Genomic DNA, 14,424 nt, shown 5'->3' with positions numbered 1-14,424 from the left:
AATGTGCAAATTACACATGGACAGTGACCTAGGGCCGGGATTGAACCCGGGTCCTCGGTGCCATGAGGCAGCAGTGCTAACCACTGCACCAGCCTTATTCTGTTAAAAATGATATATAAATGTAGGTTGAATGTTGATAGACTACAATCAGAGTCTAGAGTGGGAATCTATTCTCGTGCTTCCATTTTTCTTTATTCACCAATGTTTTTGCTGTAGGAATGCAGACCTCACCCAGACTTTCCCGTTCTCTGCATGGAAACCATTGGGGAAGAATCTTGTGCCCACCCCTGTGGTGGGTTTGATATTGTGGGGCATTTAATTAAAGAGGAGGGTAGCAACAGGAGACCCCACTGCCTTCCTGCCTCCATTCCAATTAAACCCATGGTGGTGAGCCTGTGGACGTCCTTCTCGCCCCGCCACCAATAGAGGCCCTCACGCGGCTTGGTATTGACCCAATGACGGGCTGCAGGCTTGTCGGGAGAACGACCAGCAAACCCGTGCGGCAGGGGACTCCCAGGGAGGTCCTTCATTCAAAGGCACTCAGACAGAGGTAAGGAGTGGGCCCATGAGAGCCAGCCCTTCCCACTTGCTGCCGAGCCTTCACTCCACATTCCCAACATCCGTCTCCCATCATAATTCATCTCTGGCCTGGGATCCAGGGACAATCCTGGGCCTGATGTGGTGCCATAGCTTCCTGGTGGAACTGCTGCCCTATAGTGCTGCCGACCTCTGATTGGCTGGCATTTCTTGGCGAGCGAGACTTTTGACCCCCCCCCTCCCTCACCATAGTCCTTGATCCTGGGGGGGGGAAAGCCCATAGTTGGCCTGGTTGGCACATGGTGCCATGATCCTTCCTCAAAAGAGGTAATGTGTGGCTCTCACCAGTTCCCCAGCTGGTGGGCATGATTCCCGTTGCCGTCACAGTATTGTGCCTTAGAAGCTTTGGTGTGAGGCAGGGCTGGGTATCTGCCAATAAAGAAGCAACATGAGTGTGGTCTTTTGTAGCCACATGGACAGAGACATGAGCTACCTTTTTCATTCTTGACATATGGCATCGTTGGCAACACTGATCCTCAGTTCTCCTGATACAGCTGAATGACTTACTAGACCACTTCAGAGTTCACTCCGAGGTCAACCACATTGGTGCTGGACTTGGAGCCTTACTGGGTAATGTCGTCATGTTTCCTTCCCCAATGGACATTTGCGAATCAATTAGGTTTTTACAAAAGTCCGCCAGTTACTGACACCAGATAATTATTCCCAGATTTATAGAACTGGTGAGATTTGCACCAGAATTTCTGAATTATTTGTCCAGGAACATCACCACTGCACTGCGATATCCAGTGCAACTTATGCCAAAGCAAACAAAAATTCAGGAAAGTACAATAAAATTGATAACTGGTTTGGATTATTCTCTGCCTCATTTCTATTAGTGGTACCAGGGATCTGCCATGTGATACATTGAAAAAGGGAAGTTAAAGGGGTTCCATTTATATGGAAAATGGAACCTACACAATAGCCTAAAATGTAGCAGATTGCCACCAAAATTCAACAGTGGTAAAACGTTGAGTTTCCTTTTGGAAAACAAAATTCTACTTTGAAAAATTGTCCAAAATTCTATGATTAACCTAGGACAAAAGTTCGGCGCAACATCGTGGGCCGAAGGGCCTGTTCTGTGCTGTATTTCTCTATCTCTATCTCTAAACCATCTCCCATTGTGTACCCGATCGTCACGCTAAAAGGAAGAATTGCTGAATCTCTTCTGGGCCTGTGTTGCTGTGTTGCAGTTTGTCCGAACACCTTGATGACCTGTTATTAATAGAGGAAACTACACCCTTCTTCCTAACGTTTTTGCCTTCAAGTTGCCAACTCCAGATGGAGGCATTCCAGGAGGCTTTGTCACATGACCATCCAGCTCAAGTCTGTCTGCCCTCTGACCATCCCCTCCCCTCCACCCCCCCCACAACCAACATTTCCACCATTGTTCCCTCGAAATGTCCTCCACACTGTCAATGGTTAGACACACCTTTCTATCCGATGAGCCTTGATTATCGGTCAAATTCCGTTTCTTCCCAATATCTTCGCATCCCAGTAGGAAAAAAACAAGTTGGGAAATATTTTTTTTTAACTGTGTTTTTTTACCATCTGGGATCCTCAATATTTTATATCAAATCAGCGAAAGGCTTCAAACAAAATGGGAAAAAAACCCACATTTCATTTCTTTCAATGCCCCCATGGTTTTTCTCCAAAATTCTTCATAGTTGCGTCCTCGAGGTTGACCTCCAATTCCTGCAGAGCCCAGGACAATGCCGGAGGGTTCACCAGCTTCAGCTGCCTCCCCCTGACAAGGATTCAGCTGAATAGAAAATTGCCGGCCCAAATCCTTCACCTGCCGTTCCTTGGCACAGCATATCCTCAAGGGACACCCTCAATACAATCATCCTCTAACTCACAAGCTCGACTGCACGAGGCCTTCGTTCAGCAGCTATGCAGCCTACAGAACAACAAGCACTTTGACTGTTGCAAACTGCGGTGTCCCTGCTGAGAAAGAATGGACGGTGTCTGTGCCCTCAATGAGTTGTTTCAATCTTGTGCATACTTTCGTTGCCGGGGAATTTGCATTTAATATTCTATTGTGACTGGAGGTCGAAGGTGGGGGTGGGGAGGGTAGTCATTGCCGGGAGGGGTGGTTGGGGGGGGGGGGGGGGGGGGGGGGGGGGGGGGGGGGGGGTTCGTTCTACCGTCATTTCTTTCTCTCTGAAATTACAAGTTATTGTGCCCAATGTTATTGTAGATTTTTCGAGGCAGCTTTGACAACGTGACTGAAAATAACAGTATCAGATCCCCATGGTTTAAGCAGCCGCTTTGATGAGCAGATTACATCTCCATGGCAACACACGGCTCAGATATTGAAATGAATTTGAAGCAGAGCTTTTGATAAGTAGTAATTTGTAGACCTCCTGTCTCTTTGTCGGTGGAGTGGAGGGCCGAGCTTCCAGATTACTAAGGAACTCAACTGTGTTTTTCTGTTAGTTTCTTTCCTGCGGTCGCTCTGTGAACGTGAAGCCAAAATTGATGGAATGAAAGGCATGTAACTGGCAACTCTCCAAGTCGCATTTTCTCTATTAGACTAATGAGGACGACATGGCGCTGATGTTTTTGATGAAGGTTGACGCACTGGCCTTTTGAGTGTTGCCCAGAAAAGTCTTGAAAAGATAAATTTCCCTCCCTACTTCAACCCTTCACCTTTACCTTGGCTCCTCGCTTCCTGCTGCAGGGTTTATGAGAGTGGTTTTGGATTCCATAAGACCATATGACTTAGGAGCAGAATTAGGCCACTCGGCCCATCAAGTTTGCTCCGCCATTCAATCATGGCTGATATTTTTCTCATCCTCATTCTCCTGCCTTCTCCACATAACCCCTGACCCCCTTATTAATCAAGGAACCTATCTATCTCTGTCCTAAAGACACTCAGTGATTTGACCTCCACAGCCTTCTGCGGCAAAGAGTTCCACAGATTCACCACCCTCTGGTTGAAGAAATTCCTCCTCATCTCAGTTTTGAAGGATCGTCCCTTTCGTCTGAAGCTGTGCCCTCGGGTTCTAGTTTTTCCGACAAGTGAAAACTCCTCTCCACCTCCACTCTATCCAGGCCTCTCAGTATCCTGTAAGTTTCAATAAGCTCCCCCCTCATCTTTCTAAATCCCAACGAGCACAGACCCAGAGTCCTCAACCGCTCCTCACATGACAAGCTATTGAGGAAGCAAATGTAACTCCATTATTCAAAATGGGAGGGAGACAGAAAGCATGAATCTACAGGCAGTTAGCTCAACAGCCGTCACAGGGAAAATGTTAGAAGCTACTATTAAAGAGGTTATAGCAGGGCACTTGGATAAGTCCAAGGTAATCAGGCAGGGTCAACAATGTTTTATGAAAGGGAAATCATGTTTAACCAACCGAATGAAATGAAAATCGCTTATTGTCACGAGTAGGCTTCAAATGAAGTTATTGTGAAAAGCCCCTAGTCGCCACATTCCGGTGCCTGTTCAGGAAGGCTGGTACGGGAATTGAACCGTGCTGCTGGCCTGCCTAGCCCTGTGCTAAACCAGCCCCATATCAGACTTTGAGGAAGTGAATGTGCTGTGGATAAAGGGGAACCAGCGAATGTACTGTATTTAGAATTCCAGAAGGCATTTATTACAGAAAATAAATGCTCATGGAGTAGGGGGTAACATATTGACATGGATAGAAGATCGGATGGTTAACAAGTAGCAGAGAGTAAGCATAAATGCGTCCTTTAAATTTTGGCAAGACGCAAGGAATGGTGTGCAACAGGGATCAGTGCTGGGACTCAACTGTATAATTGGCAAAAGAAGCAATGGTGACACGAGGAATAGCTTCTTCACACAGTGAGTTGTTAGGATCAGGAATGCACCGCCTGACCGTGTAGTGGAGGAAGGTTCAGTCATGGTATTCAAAAGGGAATTGGATCATTATCTGTGTTGTAACCCCCATGCGACCCAAGGGAACGGCCCGATTAATCTTCCCATGAGCCTCGTGTCCAAGCTTCCCCGCTGAGAGGCGGAATTAGTTGCGATCTCCTGTAAATGCAGAGGAGGGAGTCCAGGAAGTCCGGGGAATGACAGGGATGGAGGCAAACAGAGCAGGACTGCCCATTCTGGCACAGAGCACCCATGGGACTGGTCAAGGGACGTTATAGCCAGGTGGGAAACCTCCTCGGAATCAATGGAGGATCACAGAATCATAGAATTTACAGGGCAGAAGGAGGCCATTCGGCCCTTCGAGTCTTCACCGGCCCTTGGAAAGAGCATCACAGTTAATCCCAAGCCTCCACCCCATCCCCATGAACTCACCTAACCTTTTTGGACACTAAGGGGCAATTTAGCACAGCCAATCCACCTAACCTGCACATCTCTGGACTGTGGGAGGAAACCGGAGCACCCGGAGGAAACCCACGCAGACACGGGGAGAACGTGCAGACTCCGCACAGACAGTGACCCAAGCCGGGAATCAAACCTGGGACCCTGGAGCTGTGAAGCAACAATGCTAACCACTGTGCTACAGTGCTGCTTGGATGATCAAGTGGCAGTGAGGCACTTGTGGCCGGCGAAACCACGGGGATAGGGAGCCGCAGGCCAGCCAGCAAACCCGCCACCCTACCCGAGGGAGACGCCAGCCCTGAGTCCGCATTCTCCACTTAGAACAACCTGATGATGAGGAATGTGTGCAGTTGAAGTGCATCGGCCCTGCCACGGGTTGCCCCCATTAGGATTACCGCTCAGGTGAACGGCCAACCTGCTAGAGACGGAGTTAGATACGGGGGCTGCTTTCCGTAATTGGGAGGCAGACCTTCGAGGGAATCAGGACTGAAGTTCAACAGTTGGGTTTGTGGAATATTGAGGCAAAGCCAGCGGCCTATACGCGGGATCCCCTCACCATAGCCGGCACGGCGATGACCCCGGTAACTTACAGACAGCAGTCCGAACCGAGTCTGCTGGGCCGTGACTGGCAACAATGCCTCAGATTGGACTAGCAACAGGACTTCCGGATGGACACCAGAGGACTTTACAAAGTATTGTGTGTGGGGTGGGGGGGGGGGGGGGGGGGGTGGCCTACCCTGAAGTCTTACAGGAAGGCCAAAGCAAAATTAAGGTAGCTGTGGCCAAAATATATGGGCACCCTGAGGCTGAGTCTAAGTACCCACCAGGCCCGGACCCACCAGGTCCCCTATGAGGATGACCTCAGCCGACTGGAAGGCCTCGGGATCATCCGACTGGTAAGGTGTGCTGATTTGGCAGTGCCAGCCTGGCATTGCCAAGGTGCCCAGGTGGTGCTGCCAGCTGGCATGGGCACTGCCAGGGTGCCTGGTTGGCACTGCAAAGGTGCCAAGCTGGCATTTTGTGTTCACATGATTGGGCCGGGAATGCCTTGCATGGGTGTTGGGGGGGGGGATGGGGGTAGGAGCCCATAGTGGGCCCAGGCTGGGGGGGGGGGGGGGGGGGGGGTTCAGGGGTCGCTCTGGTGGCCTCGGAGATCAGGATGCCATTTTTGAATGGCGTCCCGATCTCTAACTACACTGGGGAGTTCCGGCGAGCAGAGCTCCCCAGTGTACAAAACGGGGCTGTGTGTGGCCTCGGCTGCGTGTTCCCCACTGAGGCAGCTGTGTCTACCATCTACAAGATGCGCTGCAGGAACTCACCAATTTTCCTTCGACAGCACCTTCCAAACTCACGACCACCACCATCTAGAAGGGCAAGGGCAGCAGAGACCTGGGAACAGCCCCACCGGGAGGTTCCCCTCCAAGTCACTCACCACCCTGACTTGGAAATATATCGTTATTCCTTCACTGCCGCTGGGGCAACACAACGCCCCCCCCCAACAGCCCTATGGGTGTATCTACACAACATGGACTGCAGCAGTTCAAGAAGGCAACTCACCACTAGCTTCTCAAGGGCAACTAGAGATGGCAATAAAATGCTAACCGAGCCAGTGACATCCACATCTTGTCAATGAGAAAATATATAATTCAACACTCTGCTGCCCGTGTCCTAAGGCGCACAAAGTCCTTCCCCCCCGATCATCCTTAAATTGGGTCCCAGTGTGGCAATGCTAAATTTTAAACTTATCATCCTTGTGTTCAAATCCCCCCCATGACCCCCCCCCCCCCCCCCACCCCCTCCTGCCCTCCCCATCCTTGTAAATTCCTTCAGCTTGATAACCTTCCAAGGTCTCTGCACTCCTCCAGATCTGGCCTCTTGTGCACCCCCCATTTCCAGCACTCCATCATTGGTGGCCATGCCTTCAGTTGCTGAGAGGATAGCTCTCCCTGAACCTCTCTCATTGAACCGTAGAATCTACAGTGCAAAAGGAGGCCATTCGGCCCATCAAGTCCACATCGGTCCCTGAAAGAACACCCTACCTAAGCCCACACCTCCACTCTATCCCCCGTAACCCAGCAGCCCCGCCTAACTTTTCGACACCGGGGGACATTTCGCGTGACCAATCCACCTAAACGGCACATTGTTGGACTGTGGGAGGAAACCGGAGCACCCGGAGGAAACCCACGCAGACACGGGGAGAACGCGCAGACGCCGCACAGACAGATATCCAAGCCGGGGATCGAACCTGGGACCCTGGAGCTGTGAAGCAACAGTGCTAACCACTGTGCTGCCGTGCTGCCCGTCACGCTCTGTGAAGCAGTCGGGGTGATCTACTACACTGAGACACAATATAAATGCAGGTTGTTGTTAGCAAAGGTATTTTACTCCTCTGCTGTCCTTGTATTCAGAAAACCAGCCCAAATGCAGTTGGCAAATTTACAAAGAGGACCCAGTCCAGCAACTTCTCAATACTGGAATTGGCACCGTCACTGCCTTGGTAGTGGGCCTGGAAGTTAGACGTGCAAGTCTCTGTGTGAATTCCCCTCGAGAGCATTGGTTGTATGTATTCCATTGTTGCCTGTTTCTGACCAAATTCTTCCTCCCCCTCACAGGCTCCCAGTGAATACGAGGCTTCTCCAGAGACCCTGTACTACCGAATCCCGAACCTGAACCGCAGGCAGCAGTACCTGCTGTGGGTAGCGGCAGTCACATCGGCCGGCCGAGGGAATGTGAGCAATAAAGTCACGGGCGAGCCTGCAGCAAAGGGTACGTCAGCATTTATCAGGTGTCTTCTTAATATGGTATTTCCTCTCCATTTGTTTTCGTTTCCTGCCTTTTTGGGATACCTGTAACCCACATTTTGAGCAACACTACACGAGTAAATTCAGACATGCTAAGTGTAGGGCGGGACAGGTAAATTCAGATCTAAGTCTGTCCAAGCTCCCCACCACTGGGACCTTCCCCACCTCAAGTCTAATTCGGTTGTCGACTCGTTGGCAAAGGTTTATTGGTGTGATGAGTCAAGAACTTCATTTTCATTGTATCACCAGCCAGGACAAAGCAACCCGTGCGATTGGCTCCCGATAAGCCACCTTAAAATTCACTCTCTCCACTACTGGCTCACAATGGCTACAAGATGCACTGCAGCAACACGCCTAAGCTCCATCAGCAACACTTTCTAAGCCACCAAGAAGACAAGGACAGAGCAGACGCATGGGAACCCCACCACATGCGAGTTCCCCTCCAAGCTGCACACCATCCCGACTTGGAACTATATCGTCGTTCCTTCTCTGTCGCTGGGTCAAAATCGTGGAACTCCCTCCCTAACAGCACAGTGGGTGCACCTACACTGCAGGGACTGCAGCGATTCAAAAACAATGGCTCACCGTCACCTTCTCAAAGGCAAATAGAGATGGACCATAAATGCTGTTCTTACTGCTTACATCCTGTGAAGAAATGCCTAAAATAGATCATTTGACTACCAGAATGGTAGAAGGCAAACGAGCTGGTAGTCAGTCGCTTTCATCCAGTAATTCTGTCTCTTCTATTGCTGAGCTGACGATCACGTCCATGGCCATGTGAGCATTCACAAAGAGTCATCGGACTCGAAACGTTAGCTCTTTTCTCTCCCTACAGATGCTGCCAGACTTGCTGAGATTTTCCAGCATTTTCCCTTTTGTTTCAGATTCCAGCATCCGCAGTAATTTGCTTTTCTCATGGCCATATGGAGATATGTAAAGACTAGTTCTGGGTTTGGAGGAGAGGGAGTGTGGGGGTGAGGACATAACATTCGCCTAAAAAAAATGGTGAAGTCATGACACCCCATTCATCCCCCCACTACCAATCTGTAAATAGTTGCACTTATGCATGCTGGCATTTCCCAGATGGGGAACTCGACATTTTGTCACTCGCAGATGGAAACATTTGTCCCACCATCAACTTGCGATGCCCCCATGTTCCCATTCATACAAACATTAAACTTTCTGGCATTCCACAACACACCAATCCTTAAGTAGCCTCTGAATTCCGCCCAAGCCACCATCCAACTCTATTCCACAGGGGAGCAAGAGCTCCGATGCTGTACAGTGAGCGCGAGCCAATGGCCATACTGTGCCTGAAAAGCAGTTTGTCACAGCGCAGCGTCGCCGTTGAAAGCCAGGAGACTTGGGATCTACCGGGCTTGCCACACCTCGAGAGACCCAACGCTATCTTGCGCGATGTTGTGATGTGAATTCCTCCCACAATGGGCGGGATCACTTTTTTGACAAATCTGCATATTAAAGCGAGACAGTTAGTCTCACTCTAATGTGCAGATTCCCAAGGTAATTGAGGCTTTGGGATTGAACCCCTTGGCCTGGGATGAGAGCTGTTCAGCACTGGTCCTCACAAACAGGAACCAGATGGAATGGCACACATGGGGGTTTCCCAGGAGATCGGAGGGCCTCCAGCTGCATGCCCTTTGGGCAGAGTGGTGCCCTGATACTGCTGGTGCCACCTGTGTACCCAGGTAGTGCCAGCCAGGCAGTGCCAGCCTGACAGTGCCACCTGGGTGCTATCCTGGTGCTACCCATGTGGCACTGCCAGCTGGCATGGGCACTGCCATGTTGACACTACTTGCACATGCGCGATTGGGCCAGGGTTGCCTGGTGTGGGTGTTGGGGGGGGGGGAGGGTGCAGAGGGAGGCTGGGGACCCTTCCTTAGTGCGTTCAGGCTCGGGGGGACATCGGAGATTATTTCAGGGGCCTCGGAGATCGGGGCGCCATTTACAAATGGTGTCCTGATCTTTCGCTACAATGGGAGGTTCCAGCGAGCCAAGCTCTCCACGGTACAAAATGGGGCTATGTGCAGCCTCGTCTGCACATTCCCCATTCAGGCCCTTCATTCAACGCACATTCCTCGAGTGCCGGGAAACACGCAGGTAAATGCTCTCACTGGGGGACTTTGTTCCCTTTTGGGAGAATCGCGCCTGGTAAAATTATTGTTCCCGACTATGAAGAGATGCTGGATGGATACAAGTCTAAGTGCATGACATCCAGCCTCTGCTTAGACTAGGAGAAATATTACAAACTTGAACCATTTCCTACAATTCAGTGCCCTACCCCCCACAAATGCGGCATGTTTCTTGTTAGAGACGGGGTTGACCAACTCAACCAGGGAGAGAAGTACCAACCTCACGCCAACTTCGTAATGAGTAGTGATTCAATCCGAAACGACTTCCCGGCAACCCATTACTTGGCCATCTCAAGCCCACTGGCCAATATGAAATGCCAGCCAAGCACATCCAGCTGGGCCAGTGGGTGCTATTCCCTTGACCCCCCCCCACCCCCCACCCAACCCCCCCCCCCCCCCCCCCCCCCCCCCCCCCCCACAGCAACATGAAAGGGACCAACAGCAAGCTGTATTTTTTTCAAGCACAAAAACCTGAAACCAGTTCGACCGAAGGGTTTGCCCCACAAATCTTTATATTTTAATTCATGGGGTGTGGGTGGCGCTGGCTAGGCCAGCATTTATTGTCCAGCCCTAATTGCCCTTGAGAATGCAGTGCTGAGCTGCCTTCTTAAACTGCTGCGGTACATGTGGAATAGAGTTGGATGGTGGCTTGGGCGGAATTCAGAGGCTACTTAAGGATTGGTGTATTGTGGAATGCCACACCGTGCTGTTGGGGGGGGCGTGGTAGTTCCAGGATTTTGATCCAGAGACAGTGAAGGATCGTAGATATATTCCCAGGTTAGGATGGTGTGTGGCTTGGGGGGGGGGAATATCCAGGTGGTGGTGTTCTCATGTGCCTGGGAACGTTAACGGTTGATTCATCCAGGGTATTTTGCTTTATATGCTCTGAAGAAAATGATTTGAAGATTAATACTGTAAAAACAGTAAGTTCCTTCTGCTGTCGGTATCCTCTTCTCTCACTTTAATCCTGTGGGTTTTAAAAAAATGTAGTTGTCCTATTGTATATTTTTTCAATGTCTCATTTCACGTGTAATCAGTCAATCTCATGTAAAAGTGCAGAGTCAGTTTGTTCGCTGAACAGGTGTTATTAACCCAGTAGGTCAAGCTCTCATATCTGGCAAATGATAATACAGTAAGTAACGCCCCTAATTGCCCCCTTCCTGCCTTTCGAGCCCGGTGCTTCATTAAGACGAATTGATGCAGTAGCTTGTTAGTTGTCACCAAGGCAGCAATAGACGTTAGAGTCACCTTTGAAGCCTGACTCTCCTTGGAGTGTGGGTGCTGGGTAAGAAATCTTGGCCAACGCATTTGCCAATATGTCCATCCCATTATCTGATGCTGTGAGTCCCTCACGTCCTTTATTTATCACTGAAGGTGGCGTTAATGGGCAAGGCTCCACCATTGATATCGGGGAAGTTGACCTGGGACCAACGTCACTTCAGGATTAGTCTGAATTCATAATGGAGTACCAGTTGCTGCACCGGTTACATGGGAACCACCTGACATCGGACTGCACTGTTCCACTCACGAAGCCCAGTAGTTCTCGTGTTGAATTCCCTGGCCTGTCCAGAGTTAATAGATCAGGGCTGGGGCACTAATTGAGACAGCACAGCCCAGGACACCAGAGAGAGCAGCCAACCCGGTTGACTGCCGTGTGGCTGCGGATATTGATTGACGGCTGATTTGGGTTCGACCAGGAGGGAATGAATTATCCCTTCCCACGCATTATCCATATCCCAGTGGGGCAGAATCCAAGCGCTGGAGGGCTTGCTGATGTTTATGGAGCAAGACCCCAGTCAGTACCTGGGAAACAGGAATAAATGATTCCAGGTTAAAAAGTAGAACGGTTTAGCTGCTGCTAAACGGGCAACATGCTCAAGAATCCACTGCCATTTCTTTAAGTTGTCCTTTCAGGTTAATGATATTTTCATTTGCTGTGGCTGATATCAGTACAATCAGAACGCAGGTGGGATTTTGGTTCAGTTTGTCACAGTCACCACCATCCCCTGGAACGTGTTTTAGATTTTCCGAGTGGAATTTTCCAAATGTTTTCCCAGAATTGGCCCAGAGGTTTTTTTTTTCAAATAAGGAATTACATTCTGTATTGTATACTTATGTACTTCACTATATATTGTGCATGACATTCTGTGAATTATGTACACCGTGCTTACTATATGTACAGTACGCCAGGCATTGCGAGCTATATACAGCACGTTAAATTGCTGGAGAGATGAATGCTGAAAGGTTCCATGTTTTATATTCTAGCCCCAGCAAAGATTATTGCATTCGGAGGAACAGTAACCACTCCTTGGATGAGAGATGTATTTCTGCCTTGTCGAGCTGTGGGTGACCCAGGACCAACCATTAAATGGACAAAAGACAGGTAAACATATACGCTCTACACAGCAACATCTTTTTATCTGGGATTCTTTCTCTTCTGGTTGACTGGCCCATCTCATTGGTTATAACATTATGTAGGCAAGATGGTGGTGTCGTGGTAATGTCCTTTGTAATCTAATACTAATATAGTAATCTTTATTGTCACAAGTAGGCTTACATTAACACTGCAATGAAGTTACTGTGAAAAGCCCCTAGTCGCCACACTCCGGCATCTGCTCAGGTGCACTGAGGGAGAATTCAGAATGCCCTGATATGAACCAGGGTTTAAAAACTCCAAAGTGTATTATGGAGTTCACCTGACCTATAGCGTTTTGTTGAATTTGGCTAGGATGAGCACAAGAGACTTCCCTTGAGGTGTGATTCAACAGTTTTCCCGGACACTTTAATCAAAATAAGCTTTATTCTAAGAACTGAGTTAATATTTATATAACCACACAGCAAGAAGTTTTATCAATTACATACACAAAGATACCATACAGCTACAGTAATCTATGTATAACATAGAACGTACAGTGCAGAAGGAGGCCATTCGGCCCATCGAGTCTGCACCGACCCACTTAAGCTCTCACTTCCACCCTATCCCCCTATCCCTGTAACCCAATAACCCCTCCTAATCCTTTTGGACACTAAGGGCAATTTAACACGGACAATCCACCTAACCTGCACGTCTTTGGACTGTGGGAGGAAACCGGAGCACCCGGAGGAAACCCACGCAGACACGGGGAGAACGTGCAGACTCCGCACAGACAGTTACCCTGCGGGGAATCGAACCTGGGACCCTGGCGCTGTGAATACTGTGAAGTATTATCCATTTGTGCTACCGTGCTGCCCAAACACTGAATCAATTCCCCCTTAACTGTTCCAATTCAAAAAGAAAATCCCATAAACCAAAAACACCTTTTCAAGGGTATGGCCCAGCACTCCGCATTCACACTTGAATAAGACTGGTTTTCCCTGAGATTCTGACCCCGTCTCACCAGCAGGTCTAAACCATTCCGTAAAGCAAACTATAAGCTTAAAGTTACCAAAACAGCAGGTAGCTATAATCAATTAATTTTTTTACCGGAACAAATATTTTAAATGAAAATAGAGAGAGAGAGAGGCCAAAACACTTCTTTCTCCTGACTGAGTCCACAGCAGTCCAATGTGAAAGCCAAACCGAAAGCCTCACACAGCCATAGCCCAGCTCCACCCTCACAATGACATCACTGAAGCCATGTGATAAGACAAAAAACTTTCTTAAAGGGACACTCACATGACAGCACGTCTTTCGGGACTTGTGGACAGAAACCGGAGCGCCCACCGGAAACCCACGCAGACACGGGGAGAACATGCAGACTCCACACAGACAGTGACCCAAACCAGGAAACAAACCTGGGACCCTGGTGCTGTGAAGCAACAGTGCTACCCACTGTGCTACCAATGCTCAGGGGACATGGGTTCAAATCCCACCATGGTAGCTGGTGGAATTTCAATTGAATTAATACATGTTGACGATGAAGCTATCATGGATTGTTGTAAAATAAAAACACCTCCAGTTCACTAGTGTCCTTTAGTGAAGGAAATTTGCCGTTGTTTCCTGGTCTGGCCTCCATGTGGCTCCAGGTTGACTCTTAACCGCCCTGTGAAATGGCCGAGCAAGCCCCTAATTTCAAGGGCAATTAGGGATGGGCAACAAGTGTTGGCCTTACTAGGGCTACCCACATCCCAAGAGCAAATAAAAATAAGCAAGAGGGCAGTGTTGGTACTGGTGACAAAAGCCTGCATTGGGATGGTTTCCAGGATCCCGATTCAGAATTACCTCATTTTGGGAACAAGTCTTTTTGGTCCCTCCAAATCCTATTGTCAGCATTGGCAGTTTCCATGGAGATGTTTGCTGCTTCGATGTCTCATAATATTCATTGAGCGATGAAGGATGATACTGATGATTAGGACAGCAATGTATTTTGACAAATTATCCCCCCCCCCCGCCCCCCCCTCCCACCACCACCACCAAAGAAGCAGAATACCTTGAAATTATTGTTGGAGATATTAACCTCTAGCTGCTTAATTTATTTCTGAAGGTACTCAATCTTCTATTTGAATAGAGGCAGCAACCCATTTGTTGTAAATGATGTAGCAGTGGGGAATAGAATGGAGGGAATAGAAATGTTAAAAGTATTCAAATGCTATT

At 49.0% G+C, this 14,424-nt stretch overlaps 1 protein-coding gene across 1 annotated transcript in view; it reads left to right on the top strand.

The window, feature by feature from the left end:
* Positions 1-14,424, top strand: part of LOC119954158 (Down syndrome cell adhesion molecule-like protein 1 homolog) — a 636,717-nt gene that overhangs the window by 532,610 nt on the left and 89,683 nt on the right. The window contains exons 21-22 of the mRNA XM_038779115.1: positions 7,513-7,666; positions 12,117-12,234. Coding sequence (XP_038635043.1) covers positions 7,513-7,666; positions 12,117-12,234 — 272 coding nt within the window. The remainder of the gene's footprint in view (positions 1-7,512; positions 7,667-12,116; positions 12,235-14,424) is intronic.

Source organism: Scyliorhinus canicula, chromosome 19 (genome assembly GCF_902713615.1).
Source record: "Scyliorhinus canicula chromosome 19, sScyCan1.1, whole genome shotgun sequence".
In the NCBI taxonomy this organism is placed as follows: domain Eukaryota; kingdom Metazoa; phylum Chordata; class Chondrichthyes; order Carcharhiniformes; family Scyliorhinidae; genus Scyliorhinus; species Scyliorhinus canicula.
Note: the sequence above shows the minus strand (reverse complement) of the source record. Positions and strands in the feature narration are given on the sequence as shown.